At 46.6% G+C, this 19380-nt stretch overlaps 1 protein-coding gene across 4 annotated transcripts in view; it reads right to left on the bottom strand.

Moving 5' to 3' along the window:
- The window catches only part of NTRK3 (neurotrophic receptor tyrosine kinase 3), a 398764-nt gene that overhangs the window by 166725 nt on the left and 212659 nt on the right, over positions 1 to 19380 (bottom strand). For all 4 annotated transcript variants that reach the window (XM_043554722.1, XM_043554724.1, XM_043554725.1 and 1 more), the window contains one exon: positions 547 to 735. In XM_043554722.1, the coding sequence (XP_043410657.1) occupies positions 547 to 735 (189 nt within the window). The remainder of the gene's footprint in view (positions 1 to 546; positions 736 to 19380) is intronic.

Here is a 19380-nt window from a genome sequence, read left to right as displayed (position 1 = left end):
TCGGAATGAGACATCTGCAGAGGGAGGTGAGGTGTCCAAGTGCTGGGACCAGGATCAGATGCTCAGAAAGTGCGCACTTCAGGGCACTGGAGGGGCAGCTAGAGAGATGTTTCCATTCAAAAGGTGCCCACCACCCTTCATTCCCTTGCCGTCTCATGGAGGAGGCTGGGGTGGAGGGTCTGATAACATCAGGGGCTGTTGTCTGGACAGAGTCAGGTTACACTTCCTAAATGCAGAGGCCAGGTCTGTAGAGAAGACCAGCCTGGTCTGTGCCCCCTGCCTTACTGGGAGCACCTCTCCATGTGGGGCTGGGGCTCCTGCCTCTGGGCTACTTCTCATCCTGAGCCCCCTCTGCCCCAACGGAGACCCCTTGATGAGGCTATTTTTTTCAAGTTTTGAGACAAACAGGGAGGGTCTCTTAGAGAGTGGGAGGTTAGCAGGTGGCAGGTCACCTCAGAAGGTTCCAGAACCCCAGCTAGGTGGTCTGTTGCCATGGCCCCTCCCCTGCCCTCCCCAGAAGGGACAACATTCTACTCCAGTACTCACACGTGTCTGGCTTGTGGCAGTTGTGTCCCTGACGGAAGTACTGGGGGTTCTCAATGACTGGGATCCGGGTCATGCCGATGACCACCGTGTCTGGCCCAGCGTCCAACGACGAGGGTGTGGTGATGCCATGGTTGATGTGGTGCAGCGGGCTGGCTGAGTCCTCCTCGCCGCTGATGACAGCCACGGGGCCTGCACACACCAGGAGAGACACAGGACTCTGATGAGGTCATGTCTGGCCAGTGCCTGGCCCTGCCCACAGACCCTTTCATGATTTTGGCCACCACATTTCCATAAGAGTAAAATCCACTGCAAGAGTATTCCCCGAACGCTCTGGAGTCTGCATTCAAAGAACCACCTCTGCATTCTCTTTCTTGAGAGAAACATCCACCCTATCACACACCATGGAAACAGCTGCAAAATAAGAGTGTATCAAAATGACTAGGGCATGAATTATTTGTAATTCCCCCAAATCCAAATTAGTTCAAAATAATGCAAATTTTACATGAGTTCTTGGCTTATGTAGGAACAACGGGCTGAAAAATTTTTTTTTTACACAGCAGGAACTTGCACCCTGCCCCTCCTCCCTTCAGGAGCTTTAAAAACTATTTTTTAATTTTTTTTCATGTTTTGTTATTTATTTTTGAGAAAGAGACTGTGAGAAGGGCAGAGGCAGAGAGAGAGGGAGACAGAATCTGAAGCAGGCTCCAGGCTCTGAGCTGTCAGCACAGAGCCCGATGCGGGGCTCAAACTCATGAACCGCAAGATCATGACCTGAGCCGAAGTCGGACACTTTACTGACTGAGCCACCCAGGTGCCCCAGGAGCTTTAAAAACTATTGGTGCTGGGTCCCACCTCCAGATTTTGATTCAGTTGGTCTGGGGACAGACCTGGGCATCAAGATTTAAAGAGCTTCTGTGTGAGTCCCTGGCACAGCCAGGATCTGGAGCCTCTATTAGAACCTTGGAGGCTGAGAGCCTTTCCAGAGTGGCCCGTGGAATCCTACAGGAACGTATGTAGCTTTCGCTGGACTCTATCACCTCTACCTCTCTCGGTCCACGGGGAAATAAGCCCAGTATGAGCCCAGAGGGAGCCTGAGCCAGCTTTCAAAGTGACAGTAATTTGTCTGCATCACTGATAGCCTTCAGGCAACTGGGTCAGTATCCCACTCTTGAAGGATCCACCCTGCCCCAGTGGCTTCAAGGAACATCATTCGTGTCTTCACCAACCCCGACTCCACAATTTTCTAACCCAAAGAAGAAACCCAGTAAGTCGGGTTATTTACAGAGATAATTATTGCCGCCATCTTGGCAGAGCAATGGTTCTGTCTGGTGGTGAGGTTCTCCCATACGTACAAACAGAACCCGGATAAAGTGCATTAGCTGTGACTGTGGCTTCATACAACTAGTGTTTGAAATGGCTGCTTTGTAAGACACGTGGTCCCAAGACAAAGTACCTGCTGTGATTTGGTTTTGTGACTTGAACAATATGTCCACGGCAGAAATCCATTACATCTACTGAAGTTTATGGGGAGAATATTTCCCATCAAATAGAGAGGGGAAGCACCAATGAGGCAGAACTAAAAGGGAGACTAGTAAATGCAAGCTGGGGACCCTGAATTCTATTCCGTCGGCACAGACAGGCTTATTCCAATCCATGACAAATGCCTGATGGTGTTTGGAGACTGTGTGGAAAAGCAGCAATGAGTGGCGATAATCACTTGCCCTGCAACCAGAGAGGCCAGTGCCTGAAAACACCTTGTAAACTTTGAAAAACTTCATCGTGATTCCAATTCATCAGTGAAAGCAGAGCACGGGTTTTTACCACTCCTCCCACCCCAAATGTCTCTAAAATATTTAAAAAAAAAAAAAGAAAGAAAGAAAGAAAGAAAGAAAGAAAGAAAGAAAGAAAGAAAAATTAAAGAAATATTTGTACACAAAGAGCAAGAAGAGGGGAGATGAGAAGAAATAAGATATTTCAGTGTTTTGGAAGATGCAATGTAAAATAGGAAAGCTCGCTTACAGGGACTGCAGGGGGAATATTTACAGAAGGTCAGCTCTGCGGGGTGGCCTAGTACTTGAAGGGACAGGGTCGCCCAGAAGGCTGGGCTAAGGCTCAGGGCTGGAACAAGGTACCCAGGCCATCACCTTGCTCCCAGTCTAGTGGTTTCTTCCTGGAGAAAATTAACTGGAAGGGCTCCGGGGAAGGACTGGCCCCCTTCTTCTTGCTCCTAGAAGACAGAAACCAAGAATGACCGTGCCTGCCATCTACCCTACTCCTCGTCTCTTCTGTAGGAGATTCAGGGGATGCTTCTCTGCAGAAACCAAATGCCTCAAAACAAACAAACAAAAAACAAAACAAAACAAAAAACACCTAGCTGTTTACATGTGGCGGTCTCCCAATGAAGCCATGCTTACTTTGTGATCATGCCACAGTGAAGGCTAATAGTTGACAAGGCCCATCTGTGTGTGTAAGTGCTTTCTAATCCTTGATTCCTAAATATGAGAAAATAGCCCAGGATCACCAGACACTTAGGCAAAGCTGCAGCATGAAAGAGAGAGTGCAAGACAGACAATCAGGGACCGACAGGAAACGGAGGCAATGCAGGGAGCAGAAGACTTTTTTTCTAAATCACTAATGTCCTCAGAGAGACCAATGAAGATATCACACCCATAAAACAAGAGGATATTTAAAACGTGAACAATTTAAGGCTAAGAAAAAGTCCCTGAGAATTATGACCATTAGAATTCAAAAGTCAAAGAACAGTGGAAGAGAAAGCCAAGGAAATTTTCCAGAAACTCAAACAAAAAAGAAAGAGGAGGTAAATAGAAAGGAAAAGATAAAATTAAAGACTCCATCCAGAGACTCGATATCTAATTAAAAGAAAGTAGGGTAGGGAGAGGGAAGGAGAGAGAATAAAAAGATTAAAGAAAGGATTTAAAAAAATTAGGGAAAAATTTCTCCAAATGATCTGTCTACTCAGTTTCCAGCACAATTAATACACGCCTGTGTGCATATGGTGTAAGCACACGCACCCCCCTCACACACACACACACACACACACGCACACACACACACATGCATCAAGGCACAAAGTTATGAAATGCCAGCATCTTGAGAGAAGATGCTAAGAGCTTGTAGGAGGGAGGGAAGGGTCCCATTTCGAAAGGAACAGAAATCAGAAAGACAATGCAATTCTCCATTACAACCCACTGTGGCTTCCCTGTGCAATTCCTTCAAAATTTTGACGGACAAGTTTTCAGCCAAAACTCTACCCCTAAAAGTTTATTCACTCATTGTAGAAAGCAAAAGAAAGGTATTTGCAGGTGTGTAGACATTCGCCTCCCCCTATCCTGGGAAGCAGCAGGAGGGGACACTTTGGCAAGACAAAGGTACAAATGGGAAAAGAAGGAATAGAAGATACAGTTCCAAAAAGACCAAAAAACAGAAGCCCCCCCACCCCCCACCTCACCCCCTTCTGTTCTCAGCATCATGGGATGTGGGTTGTTATGTGACACGGAGGCAGGACACCACATCAGGAGGAGTCTGGAGAAGACAGAACGTTGGGACGTGAGCCTTTTACTGTTTCTTTGAATCTGTGTCTCACGGAGTCAATGGACAGCGAGTGGTCAACAAAACGTTCCAAAGCCTGTAATCTAAAACAGTCTCTGCTTTCTCAACGTTATTCTAGGATCTCAAAGGGATAGGTAAGCGCCACGGGGAGGACAAGGGTCCTGCTACAGGCTCCTAAGCCACGGGAAGGGATGGGGTCACCCAGGAAGACTTCACAGAAATCTAAGAATAAAGCAAACGTCGAAGCCCTAATACTTAAAATGCAGGCAGAGGAAGGGGAGCAGGGAAAGGAACATGAGAAGAAACAGCCAGAAAAGCAGAAGAGAATCAGTAAAGGACACTGTCTTAGAAGTTAAAGGAGGAGAATTCCTACAAGTTCAAGAGCATCACATACTAAGGCCAAGTAGGGTGAAGAACGAATACAGGCCACTGTACATGACAACACGAAGGTGGCCTTAATGACAGCAGTTCCCACAGAGGAGTGACAGGAAGAAAACATTCAATTACAGCGGGTTGAGGAGTAAATTAGGGATACCGCAATTGTCATAATAATTTTTATTACTGTGTGCATTCTACGCATCAGGCTCTGTAAATGCAACTCCTTTAACTTTATAATGCTTCTGTGAAGTCGGTACCACCATTTTCCCCATTTTACAGACGGAAGCACTGAGGCATAGAGCCGTGCCCTGCCCAAGGTGATGCTGGGATGCAAACCACCAGTCTGCCCAGAGCCTGTGCGCATGACCATTACGCGGCGCTGCCTCCCCGAAAGCGCAGACTGTGGGCGAAATGGTTTGTTCAAAGGGACGCTTGGTCAATTCTGGTACATTATCCTCCTCGTGACCATTTGCCTTCAATTGCAGGTCCCCGAGACCCTTTTTAAAGAGGTTCCTCTTGATCCTTGAGAATGGGGACAAGAGTGAATCACCTCATTAGACTCACGAAGATAGATTACGGGTAATTCATCACGAGCTCCGGGTCCCAGAGCTGCTGAACGCTTGTATGCCGCTACATCCACATCAAAAAGAGCACTGTGCCGTCAGACCGCTGTCTGGTCCCTGAGGCCCTCTTACTCACCTCTGCTCCTCCATAAACCACAGTCCTTAAAATAAAAGCCAATAAAGAGTGCAGAGACCCATCACTTCAAAGAACATAAGAGGACACCCCTGTAGCTTGCTCCTGCCCACCTGCACCAGCGTCCAGCACAGTGCCCAGCACGGCTGCAGCCGGTGCTGAGTGAGGCAAATCCTTTCTTTGGGACAGGGCTGCCCTGGATACGGCCGGACATGTGGCCTCTGTGGACCTGGGCATTAAAAGCCAGTATCAGATTCATCAGTGGTAACAAATGTACCCGGGCACTGGGAGTGAGGGAGGCTATGCATGGTGGGGAAGGGGAGGGGAGGGACACAGGAACTCTCTGTACCTCCCATCCAATCTTGCCATGAACCTAAAACTGCTCTAATGGAAAATTAGGGGCACCTGGGTGGCTGTCGGTTGAGCACCCAACTTTGGCTCAGGTCATGATCTCGCAGTTCCTGAGTTCAAGCCCCGCAGTGGGCTCTATGCTGACAGTTCAGAGCCTGGAGCCTCTTTCAGATTCTGTCTCTCTCTCTCTCTCTCTCTCTCTCTCTCTCTCTCTCTCTCTGTCCTTTCTCTGTTCACACACTGTCTCTCTCAAAAATAAATGAAAACATTAAAAAAAGTGTTTAAAAAAATAAACGTTAAGAAAGCCAGTCTCCCCACCCAACACACAATATATTTCCTGACACCCCGCAGGATGACAGAACTGCCCCAGGTTGAGATCCACTGACGGGGCACCTGCATTCATTCTAGGAACTGATTTCTCTCACCAGCTCTGGCCACTTCTCACATCACTTGCCTCAGGGGAAAACCCACAGACCTGGGGCCCCTGGGCGGAAAAAGCATTTCTTCTCCCCTTAATAACCACAGAGAACAATGTATGCAGACATAAAGGAGAGCGAGTAATGGGGGGGAATCTCATCTGTCCAGGGAGCCCCCTGTTTTCCTGAAGCCACCAAAGACTACGGCAGGTCAGGAGGAGGAGTCAAGCTTGCTGTCTTCCAAAGTCTCCCAACACACACACACACACACACACACACACACACACACACACACCACACACACACCTGTCTAGTACCTGTGACAGGCCTCTCTGCTGCACTAATCCTAATGTAGTACACAATTATTTTGTTATGCCGCACTAACAAAAAGGAAGAGAGACAGGCTTGCAGGCTGTTAAGTTCCAGCTTTTGAGAGAGAGCCAGGAGGGAATACAGGTCTGCTCAGACATTCCCATCACATAATTTTTTCCCCAAACTAGTGCCTCCTTTCTTTTTCTTTTAGATCTATAGTGGGTTTTGTGCTTCCAACCATGCCATAAGAGAACCACTGGATAATTAGAGAAAGCTCGATGGCCCAGGCAGGTGTCGTGCCCAGCAGGATGGTCCGAGCTGTCCTTACAGAGTCTTTCTCTTTCACTTTCCGCTCCTTCAATGGGAAAAAATAAGGGGGCCAAAATGGAGTAGTTCAGATTTTCATTAAGTGGTTGATTCCAATGTGGGGTTGGGTCCCCCTAGAAAACAAAGGTCTCTGATGAAAACATGAGACGGAATTTCACTGTGGTAGAGTGAACTCTGACCCAGGTGAGTGGAGGCCCCATCGTGGAGGAACTGGGGGGTGCCAAGTTGCCATGAGGTCTGCAGGGAAAAGGCATCCTGCAGAAGCTCTGAGGAGTCAGGGTCCTTAGTGATAAAGGATATGGGGGGACGTTGCACAAAATGAGCCAGGGAAAAGCAACAGTGTCCCTGGTAATGTGTTAACACACAAACACTCACTTCCCCTTTCATCAGGGGGAAGACTTCTTTGGAATCACTTCACCAATGTCCTGCCTTTGTCACTAAAATCTTTCTGTTCCACCAACTCCCTAACTTTCAAAGCATTAACAATTCTCAGAAGACTGTCCCCAAGAAAATCCAGCCACCAATTCAACACAATGGCATTTGCTCAGCCAATATGCAGAAGTGGTTCTCCTCCAATTTCCAAAGGAATGACTCAGAGTCCCAAGGATGTAATTGTGACAATTATTCTCTTTTCATCTGACCCTCAAAATATACTGTTACTCCCATCTGACCAACTAGAACACGGATCCCCAAGTAAGCTTAATAATTCAGTTTCCAAAAATTGCCTGTGTAGGAAATGATGGAGCCTGTATCTGAATCTATGCTTGTTCATCTCCAAAGTTCTTCCTCTTCCCACCCAACTACCCATGTTCTCAATAGTACTGCTGACATGAAATATTTTTTGCAAGCAGACCTTGGTATAAATACATGAGGCCATATAAAGAAGCTGGGACATCTGAACCAAGGAATCGAAAAATAGATCACCAAATATCTTCAAGGCAGTACAAACTCATATAAAATAACTTTGGGCAGTCAAGGCCAAATTTATGGCTCAACTATAAAATCCTAGGCCCAGGATCCATTTCTACATTCCTTCATTTATCTTTGTACTTACTTCCAAGGTGGAGGCAATCTCACCAATTCAGAAAACCCTCTTACAACAGTGATTGTTATGAGTGCTGTTCACCAAGTATTTCTAGGTGCTGGCAGGAGGGCAGTTTTCTGTACCCCTTCAAGTTAGGTGATGCCCCATCGCTTTCTCTGGCTAATGAAAAGTGAGCAGAAGTGACATGCATCACTTCCCCATGGAGGCTTTAAGATCCAGTGTGTGACCTGCCACCTTCTCTTTTTCCTGCCTTGGCAAGTGTGGAAGCATGAGGCAGAGCCTCGGGCCACTCCTGCCCCTGGGTGAGGCAGACACAGAGCAGAAGGCTCCAGCCAACACCAGGCGCATGTGTGGCGTAAGTAAGAAATACGGCTTTGTCGCACAAAACCATTGAGATTGACGGGGGTGCTGTTTGTTACCACAGCATAACCTAGTTCATGCTGACTAATACAGAAATGAAACCATCCCCACATTTAACAATGTTACTTGAATGTTTTCCTTCACAACATCTTCAACAAATCTTTACAAAAGTATCCCATGCAAAGGATGCTCCTTTCATCCTCAATGATGTAATTCCTTTTAAAATGTCTCCTCCCAGCTCTCTGTCCCAAAATTGAGCTCTAATCTAATCTAATCTAATCTGGTTCCACATGGAGCCAGACCATGACCTCCACTGTTGGAAGAGACTCCTCCACCACATATCTGACTTGGGAAGTAAAAGAAAACAACCCTGAATGGGTCTCATGTTTTCAATGTGTCAGAATGAAGCAAACAAGCCAACCTTTGAATTAAGAAAATGATTTTTTAAAAACCTCAACCTTTTCCTACTGATAAAAATCAAATATTGATGTGTCCCTGGTGAGTGAGAGCTTCGCATCAACAAATCTGGGAGCAGGAACTCATAAAATGGAATAAAGTGAGAGCACAACAAACACAATTAAAAACCCAGCCACGCTCAGAGAGGGATTCCATTTACTGTCTCATAAAAAAGAGCCTAGTCCTCAGAGGCAAACAAAAGAAAATCAATTTCTTTAATTTTTATTGGCAGATGTGGGACAGAGGCCAAGTGAACATGGGCTGCGCCCAAGAGCGTACCTGGAGACAAGTCACCAAATGTCTGTTCCTGGGCCAGCTCCTGTGTTCCCTCCCCTCTCTGTCTCCTCCAGCTTCCAGACAGACGTAGCCCCCATGACCTCAGGGACTCACAGGCCCTCTAGGCTGCCCAAGAAGCCATGCCCTCCTCACTTCTTGGTGCCCCTTCCTGAATCATTTCCCAAAATATAAGCTCCATTCTCTGGTTTGAATTCCCTCCCAGCCTCTTACAGGAACCAAAGGTACTGTTCATGCCTCCTAGCTTCCCTAGCTTGGGGGTTCTCATCGGTGATTGAAAATGATGCCTCTGATCAAACAGCCCAAGGGCACACATTTAAGGAAAGAGAAGGCAGGACTGAAACTAAGAACAGTGGCTACCCTCACCTCAGTTAATCACCACAACCCTGGGGGTAGATCCTGTCATCCAAGGGATGCCACTGAGGAACCTGAAGCTCAAGGAGCTTGACCTTGTCCAAGGTCATAGAGTTAATAAATGGTAGACAAACGCACATCTATCTGACTTCACAGTTTGGGCTCATTTTGTGGCACCATGCTGCCTGACCCTCTAGGATTGTTTTTCTGACACTGGGACAAGTGATAACGGATCAAGCACAATCTCCCTCCCATTCCCAATCTTTATTCCATCGAGAAGCCATCTGTAAGAAATCTGGCTTCATTTAGGAGTGGAGCTTATGACATTTCCAGAGGACTTTAGACCCAGAACCTGTGCACCATGTTGTGGTTAGAAGGAACAACTCCTGTGTAGGAGATCCAGGCAGAAGAATGGCAGGCAGCAAGGGACCCGAGAACAAGGAAATATGCATCCTAGAGGGAAGGCAAACATCATCAGCTTTCTCCAAAGACTATACAGACAGCATTTCAGAACATTCCAGGCATAAACAGGAAGCGAATAATTACCTCCCAGTTGCATATGTAAGACAACTGGAATACAAAATGCTGGTGCTTCGGTCCAAGGCCCCACAAAAAGCTTACATCTCAAGTCTCAGCATTCCTCAATTCATCTTTAGCCACTGTACTTGGACTAGCCAGTGTACCCCAAAATAGGGGCACTCACCTCCCCCCAAAGAATTATGCGGAGCTCTTCCCCCAGCCTCGTGGGGACTTTTGGCGAATGGAAGGAGACATCGTACGTTGTGAGCATGTTGTACCAGGTGCTGGCATGTGGGATCACTGATGTCTCCACACCCTTCCCACACTCACATCACTTTTTCCACTAAGGGAACTATTTTGCGTAATCTGCAACATCTTAGTTCAACACCATGACCAAGAGAGTGACGGGCCAAATTTGTATGAGCTAAAGCCCATATGCCTCTGAGTTTACCTAGTTCACGAGTGGGAAATGCAGTACCTAAAACCCCAAGGGTTGCCCTGTGGATGAAAGGTCAGGAGAGACAGAGGCCCTGCAGGTGCTGGCTGATGGGGGGCTTCCCGGAGGGCCTCTCAACAGCTGCACGGGCCTCACACACTCCTTTGCAGGCAACAGCTCACCCAGGGTATGCCTGAAGGAAACTCTCCTCATAATGCTTCTGAGTACATGTGGAGAAATGCCACAGCATCTTGTCACCTGCGGAACACTGGGCTTCTTTCTCCAGAATAGCTAATCCTTTTTGAGCACTGACTGACCACCAGGCACTGTCCTGGGCTTCGTGTCATATGATCTCATTCAGTGCTCACAGTGGCTGCATAAGGTGGGTCCTGCAGAGTCCGAGCACTCAAGGGGTCTGCCCAAGACACACAGCTAGTGAGTGACAGCATCGTGATTCTAAATGGACCAGTAAGACTCCAGAGCCCAAACTGTTCATCACTCCCCTATATCCTCACGGTGCGTAATTGACATGGCCTCAAATTGGTGAGGTTCACAATGAAAACACTTCAGAACAACAAGACCCCTAAATCTCAGACACTGAAATGAGGTCAAATTTATGGATGGAAGTCTAACGATTCTTCCAGGCCATTCTGAGCTTGTAAACTCAACCCCAAGCCTTGGGAATCCTGTGTTCGTACCCAGCTCCCCCTGGGCTTGACAAAGAGCCCATTACCTTATGACAGACTAAAAAGATATTTCTCTCCTTATTAGAAAATGTTCACTGGGGGGGGGGGGGGGGCGCCTGGGTGGCGCAGTCGGTTAAGCGTCCGACTTCAGCCAGGTCACGATCTCGCGGTCTGTGAGTTCGAGCCCCGCGTCAGGGTCTGGGCTGATGGCTCAGAGCCTGGAGCCTGCTTCCGATTCTGTGTCTCCCTCTCTCTCTGCCCCTCCCCCATTCATGCTCTCTCTCTCTCTCTGTCCCAAAAATAAATAAAAGTTGAAAATGTTCACTGGGAAGATACAAGGCCTCCTAGATGCCTCAAATAGGGAGAGGAATGAGATCACAGAACCTTTTAGAATGGGGGACCCATGACAGATGTTAACTAGGCTTACTGTGGTGATCATTTCACAGTGTATACAAATATCCAATCATTACGCTCCACACCAGAAATTAATACAGTGTTATGTGTCAACTGTACCTCAACAACAAAAAAAAGACAGGAGAGTCCCATGATTTTGTGCATTAAAACCCATAATCTAATATCAATGGAAGCCCCTCATTTCTGTATGACTCATTATCACTCACAAGGCGATTTCCTCTCCATGAACTCACTTAATCACCACAGCAACTCCCTGAGATACTCAACACCCCCTATTTCACAGATGAAGAAATGGAGACACAGAGCTGTTAAACTGACCAACCACAGAGTCAGGGGAGAACTCTGACTCCAGCTCTTCTGACTCCTAGTCCAGTGCTCTTTTGAGTTCACATCAAACTTACTTCCTCTAGAAAAGTAAAGGGTGGTTCTCCATCTGGGAGTAAGACCCAAAATGGCATTTCTGGGAGCTGTGAGGACTCCCCACCAAATGGATCTCTGTGGAAGTTGTTTGGGGATTTCAGGAGTTTGGCTGTGAATCCCTTACCTATGATTTCAAAGTGATAAGGAGTGACTTCTAAACCACAGGGCTACCACACATGATAAACCCAGACAAAGGGAAAGTGTGCCTCAGGAAAGGAAGTGCAAGGCCAAAGTCAGCCCCATCAACGTCCAGCAAAAACTGTCCCACAGAAGGCAGATTCTTGTGATCGTCCTTGGAAGGGACAACAGGGCCTGTCAAGACATGCCCAGTTTTCTCTGCAGTCTCAAGGTGAGAAACCAGGGTTCTCTGGTGGTATCCACAGGGTTCAGCAGGTCCTCAACATCATCTGCTGAGGGTCCCACACCCTGCACTGTCTCACAATAGGCCCTGTCCTTGTAGAGGTGATGGGCTGTTGTGGGTAGGCTTCCTGGCCTTTCTGTGGTCTCTCACCCACTGCTCACTCGACTGGGGGTTGGCCCCTGCCCACCTTGGTTGAACATCACCCAGGCCCAGCTCTCTGTCAAGGCAAGTGTTGTCTCCAAAAGGACTGTATGTCCAGGTCTCAGAGCCCTGTAACAGCAACCCTCCACCTGGCATCCATGGCAAGGGTACCAACATAGATAAGTCACAGAGTGGTCCTATGACATTTCCCTTTGGAAATTAGTTATGCCATTAGCTTGTGTTATAATGTTCATGAGAAACACCATGTCCTTGAAAAACTATGAGAAAATTCTATCTATATTTGACCCCTACATTTGAACTTGTCTGGTCAGACTGTCCTGGGGTCAACACTGATCTCCTCATTCATCCCAAATTCAAGCTCCTTAGCTCCTGAAGTCTCTACATCATAAAACCCTAATGGTCAAGAATCCTATCCTGTAGATCTTTGAATTCTTCTGAGACCCTAGTAAAATGCCTTTGATACAGCAGGCAATTAGAAAACATACATTGCGGGGGCGCCTGGGTGGCTCAGTCGGTTAAGCGGCCGACTTCGGCTCAGGTCACGATCTCGCGGTCCGGGAGTTCGAGCCCCGCGTCGGGCTCTGTGCTGACAGCTCAGAGCCTGGAGCCTGTTTCAGATTCTGTGTCTCCCTCTCCTGACCCTCCCCCATTCATGCTCTGTCTCTCTCTGTCTCAAAAATAAATAAACATTTAAAAAAATTTAAAAAAAAAAGAAAACATACATTGCGATGGTGCTTGGGTGGCTCAGTTGGTTGAGCATCTGACTCGTGATTTAGGCTCAGGTCAAGATCTCACTGCTCGTGAGTCTGAACCCACATCGGGCTCTGTGCTAACAGTGCAGAGCCTGCTTGGGATTCTCTCCCTCCCTCTCTCTCTGCTCCTTCCTCTCTCTCTCTCTCTCTCTCTAACTTCAAATAATGCATTGTCTGAGAGCTGTCCCAGATATCAGTAGGCACTGCCTCCCAAAGCATATTAGGTTCCTTTCACTGCTGTACCAAAATACCACAAGCTCCAGTGGCTTGAAACAATGGAAATGTAATCTCTGACAGTTCTGGAGGTGAGGAAGTCTGAGATCCAAGTGTCAGCATGGCCATGCTCCCTCTGAGATTCCAAGCAGAATGCTTCCTTGCCTGTTCTGAGCTTCTGTTGGGGGTCAGCAGCCCCTGAGCATTCCTTGGTGTATGGATCCGTCACTCTCCCTGGTCACGTGGCCTTGATGTGTGCGTGTGTGTGTGTGTGTGTGTGCGTGTGCGTGTGTATGTGTGTGTGTGTGTCTGTCTCTTCCATTTTTATTGAGGCCATTAGTCAACTTGGATTAAGGGCCACTCTACTCCAGTATCACATCTAAATGTACATCATGACCTATAAATGTAATTTACCCACTTTCCCCTTGATGAATATTCAGAATATTTTTGCTTCTTAAACAGTGCTGCAATGCCTGCCTGTGTATACCTAACCTTGTATTTTGGAAGGTGTGTAGAGTAAACACCAATAAATTCTGCCATTTTGTTCCCCCCAAAAAAATAAAAAATTAAAAAAATAAATGTACATCATGATCACACCTGCAAAGACTATTTGCAAATAAGGTCACTGCACAAGTATCAGTGTCAAGACATCAGCGTATCTTTCTGCAGGACACAATTCAACCCCCAACACAGGTCTCCCACCTTAGCCCCAGGCAGTGGCAGGCATAAGGGATGGTGAGAAAACTAGCTGGGGTGAACGAGGAATGCACTCTACAGGCATTTAACCTTCTGAGGGCAACTTCCCAGGAACTGCAGCACTAAGCCCACTCCAAAACCCTCAAAAAGTGACCCTCATATTTTAGTTCCTGGTTCGTGCCACACCTTTCAAATCGGCCTTCTCACCCACACGCTCATCCAATACTGTCTCGCATGCTGGGCTGTGAGCTAGAGACCAGGGAGGGAGAGAAGACACATCCCCGGTCGTGAAGAGGCCCGCAGGTCTACAGGTGGGACATACGATAAACCAAGAGAGGATGTGGCGAGGATTACGTTACAGGTGTGCCCAGAGCAGTATGACAGCACAAGGGAGAGACACTGAGCCAGGGCAGGAGACAGAGAGGAAGTCAGCCTCAGAAGGAACCCCACCCAGCAAACACTCTAGCCTGGAGGTCCATCACCTTTCATCCCAGCAAACACACACATTATCTCTGCTTACATGGTGGCTGTCACCTCTAAGGTACCTTGAACCTTGGCCATTGCCTCTGCTCCCCACACACCTGGGCAGCAGTTGGGCAAGAGCCTCGGCAACCCCTATTAATCCCTTGGCTCACTCACCCCTTTCACAGACAAGCTGTAAAGGTGACACAAGCATTTCATCCGAACAGTGCTACAGCAGGAACGGAGAAGGGGGCGGAGGGTCGACTGATTTCCAGCACGTGAAAGCATAAATACAATACCAGAATCAATCCAAATAATATCGTATCAGCTCTGTGATCTCTTCCCTTGTACGGCACGCTTTATATACTGTAGTACCCGTTCCTGTTTGCACACCTGCCCCCATCCTGGGGCAGAGGCTCCCCTGGCCAGGCCAGCACTTAGCAAGTCTCTAAGAAGCCCCTTGAGTCACAGGCAGCAAGGCAATGATGTCACAGGCACGCTCCCCAACAGACCGTCACAAACGTGCTGCAAATGCCACGCGTGCTCACACAGATCCACTCCTAAGCAAGAATACACGTGAACTCACACACACAGTAACACCAGTTTATTGCTCATCCGACAGGTGTGTAAGAAGACTTAACGGTCTGCATTTCTTTACAGTTTCACCCCTTCTCCATCTCACGAAATTACTCCATGGGTTATATATATAATATACTTAAGTATAATACACTGAGGATATTAAACCCCCAAACCAAATACCCCACAAAGAGGTAGTAAGGTGGATGGAGATAAGGGAGATTCTAGTAGTAGTGAGGGAGTTGTTTATTTTTCTAAAGATGGACATATGAGCCAGACTGGCACAAAGGAAAAAATCCTAAGACTTAACCAGTTAATCTAAAAATGCGTATTCTTCTCCAACTTTGTGACTTCCTGCAATCGCTTTTAAGGTATTATTCTCATACTGATTTCCAGAGCAGGTAACGTTATTAAACCTACCAATTCATAAGAACTTCTCATTTTCATGGAACCCCCTCTTCAAAACCTGGCTTCCTCATAAATCCATTAACCTAAAGGAGATTCAGGTAAGGAAGTAAAACTTGTCCAAGTATCTCTTCGTTCAGTTTACATATGCTTCTTTTGAAATTATTAAAAGGAGGGTGACCAAACATCACTTTCCTAGAGTACTTCTTTATACCTGTTGCCCCAGGATTGCTTTGGATGAAAAATGACAGGCACCCTAATAGAAAATAACTTAGGCCTCCTGGGTATGGAAGTGGAGGGTGGAGAAAAGAGAGTCATGGGTAGAATCAACTGCTGTTTTGGACTCTAGACACAAAGGGGCAATACCAGAAGTAGGCAGTGTAGCCAACATGCTTCCATAATTTTCTAAATTCCCCATGAAGCAATCTTTGGAGGGGCTGGCATGTATCTTCTAAATATCCATATAAGACAGTGTCCTTCTTGGGCGGTCAATAAATACCACTTGATGATGATGATGCAGCCAATGATTTCCCCTTCCCTCTTCTCCCTCTCCTCCCTTCTCCCCCAACCCCCTTTCCTCAGGGTACAGGTCAATCAATCTCAGGCCATCTTGATCTACTTGGAAAGCTTAACTGCCATGAAGCTAAACCACTTGTCCTCTGGCTCCAATCGCTTAGAGAAATTAGTGCCAATGGAAGTGTCAGTATCAATTTCATAATGTTATTGGATGAAGGCAAGGCTGGGCCAAGTCCCATATTCCTGACAGGCTATCAAAGTGATGAGGATTATGGGTAAGGAGACAGACAGCTCTGACAGGAAAGGCAATGACTCAAGATCAATTAGACTGACAAGACTATCTTTAAGCCATATCACTTAATGCTGACACTAGTACCTTTCCCACAGAGATTTGGAATACTGGATGCAGAGTTTTCCTGGTGTCTCCAGGGGTAACCAGAGAGCCTGGAGGCCTGCAAAGCAGCCTCTGGCCCTACACTTCTCCCGAGAGAATCCGAACAAAGGGCTCCAGCGAAAGCGAGGCTCTTGCTCTCGTGATGGGAAGACTAAATATCTGGCCCCCGTTTTCCTTTTTCTTTCCTGCCTTCTAAAGAAAATGTCAAGATAAAATGTAAGCTACGTATTTAAATTTAATTCCTTTGCAGAGTCGAGGGAAGGCTTAGGATTATTAAAATGGAAATCAAGATCTTGTAAAAAGTCAAACCGTCCTAACAGGGAAGCAGATTTGTCATGGAAGGTAAGAACAACAGATGGGTGCCACTAGGGTCCTGAATTCCAATCCAGGTTCTTACCCCCAGCATTGCTGTGAATACAATTGCGTGCGATCAGGAAGCGGTCACGTTATTTCTTTGGGGCTTCACGGTCTCACATAAGGTCAACTGTAACCTCGTGCTACGCTGTGGCACGATGAGGAAATGAAATGCCAGCGGCACCAAGGGCAACAGAGGGATCAGAGGTTTTTTGTTTTTTTTTTCAGACCTGGCAAGGTAGGCAGAAATTGCTTTTGTTTGGTTTTTGTTTTTGTTTTTGTTTTTCCTGCGCTTGACAGAAGACACACAGAAATAGCCCTGGAGCTAAGGCTGTAGTGGATATGCTGATGGGACTGAAGAGAAAAAAGCCAAGTCTGACTCCTGCTAAGCGAGTACATGCAAGGATGTTACGCTCACACTCCCTCAGTAGTAAGCCTAGACTATTTTAAATCCTCTCGGTTAACAGCTTACTTCCCCTCGTTCTCTTGAGTGTCCGTTCCCAGGGCAGCCAGTGTAATTACAAGCCTGTGAGGTTACAGCTATTTAAGCAGGTTGCTTTATTATTTTTTAATTGCCTAACAATATTGTTTGTTAGCATTCTATTAAAAACCCCACAGTGTTTCATAATGGAATTTTAAATTCATCCTCTTTTCAAGTGTCCGTGTCAGAATATGCGTGTGTTTGTGGGGTTGGCGAACACCAGTGTTAATCAGCCGATCCTGTCGCTAGCCTCGGCAGTTAGGCAAAGCAAAATGATGGACGTTAAAGATCAGTATATAGGAGGCCTTGGCTGGATAATGTCAATCCTGGCCAAGAGGTGGTTGTCAATGTGATCTGGAACTGCCGACTTCCCAAACACACTCAGAACATTGGCCTAATATGCAAATGTGTGAATCAGGGGATTCCTCCCAAGGTGCCTTTAAATAGCAGGCCCTTTAAAGGCACAGTAGTACAGATGTGGGTATTTTAAGGTCATTAACCAACTGGAGGAGAAGTTGGGGCACAGAAACTGGAAGTGTCAGAAGCCTCTGCTAATCGAAAATGGTTCAGAATTAATGATGATGAAGCATCTCTGGGCCTGGTGAAGAAGATTCTAGGGAAGTGTTAAGAAAGTAAAGAACTTTTGTTAGGCACACACGTGGTATTGTTCTCCTCATGCTCACAGACCCAAACGTGATGTACTTTATACTCAAAGATTCGGAAACCTATCTACTGGGGAAGTTTAATGTGTTATCTTTGTTGAAGGCAGGAAGTCTCCGTGATGTCAATTTAATGCAGAATTCTTTTCTCAATTGCAGTTAAACATTATAAATGTAAACAAGAGAACTTCCAAGGAGAACTAAAAGAAGCGTTAATATCAGGGTCTTTGTTCACTGTCCTTCCTTACTGTTGGCATGAATTTGAAGGTATGTGTTGTTGCAGCCCATGCCCGGAAAACACCTTTCAGAGCGGGGAGGAACTCACGAGTCCCAAACAAGATGCTCTTCCAAGTCACCACAGTGGAATCCTGAAGCTAGCAAGTGGCACTTACTTTTAAAATGGTTACTTCGAATAAGCCCAGGTATCATTCCCATCTTGACCTGGGTTCACAGAGGGTCTATACGTGGAATGTTTTCAATTTCAGATATGGCACGTGTCTTTTTCAAGTTTCTGCTAGGTGGACTTAGTGACCCATAGATATTATGTACGTTATGTATGCACACACACACGCACACACACGAACCAGATGTTATTTATGGAGAATCCTCTATATCCCATGCCCTGGACTATGCTTTCCCGTAGTCTCTTGTTAATCAAACTACTGTTGGATGAGTATCTACTATGGCAAAGAACTGTCCCAACTTATAGGTATTGCGTCACTTAACCCTTACAACCTTGCAATGATGTCTCCATCTTAAGGACAAAGAAACAGAGACTCAGAACTATTTTATTAACCTGTCCATACTCCTTCAGCTATAGATGGTGAAGCTGGAATTCAAATCCAAGATCATCTCCTGCCAAGGTCAGTACGCATACACCTGCCACCATCTATCATTTTAAGAAAACTTCAAAAAGCCGTATGAAGAGTAAGAGAGCATATTTGACATTTACCTTGGGTCTGTAGGCAGCATTTCCTTCAAATTCACTCACTAATTTTATTTAGGTATGCCCTGATTTACACACATGTACAATTTAATCTTTTTAAAAATTTTTTCTATGTTTATTTTTGAGAGCAAGAGAGACAGAGCATGAATGGGGGAGTGGCAGAGAGAGAGGGAGACACAGAATCCAAAGCAGGCTCCAGGCTCTGGGCTGTCAGCACAGAGCCCAACGTGGGGCTTGAACTCATAGACCGTGAGATCATGACCGAAGCCGAAGTCAGCCACTTAACCGACTGAGCCACCCAGGCGCCCCATACAATGTAATCTTGATGCTCAAAGCCCATCATTACTTAATGATCTACCAACCGCCATTCCTACCATCAGTTGAGTAAAAAGACTTTTTAGGTTACTCCCCAAGTGCACAATGTACATTTCTATCCCTGTCATAGCTGTGCCCTAGCCTGGACCATCAAATTCTGCACTTGAGAACTGGGAGCCAGCTCAACTGCATCGCCACCTCGAATGCTTGCTTGTACTAGCCTCTCCCTCTCCTTCCTCCCCATTCTGCCCGCCTCGTCACTTCCTCCTCTAAAGTCTTGCAGCCCATCTGAAGATCAAGGGTTCCCTGTCACTGCTATTGCTCCTTTCTACTGAGCCTCACTCTCTACAAGCCAAGAATAAGGCTTTTAAAAAGGGGGGGGGGGGAGCTGTTTCTGACACCATCTCGTTATTCCTCTTGACTGAGAAAAGACAACGGCGCTCACGATGATGACGAGAACGTCCACGTCACAAGCATATTCCCGCTCTCTGTTAACTGCTATGAAATC

The sequence above is a fragment of the Prionailurus bengalensis genome, chromosome B3, assembly GCF_016509475.1.
Source record: "Prionailurus bengalensis isolate Pbe53 chromosome B3, Fcat_Pben_1.1_paternal_pri, whole genome shotgun sequence".
In the NCBI taxonomy this organism is placed as follows: domain Eukaryota; kingdom Metazoa; phylum Chordata; class Mammalia; order Carnivora; family Felidae; genus Prionailurus; species Prionailurus bengalensis.
Note: the sequence above shows the minus strand (reverse complement) of the source record. Positions and strands in the feature narration are given on the sequence as shown.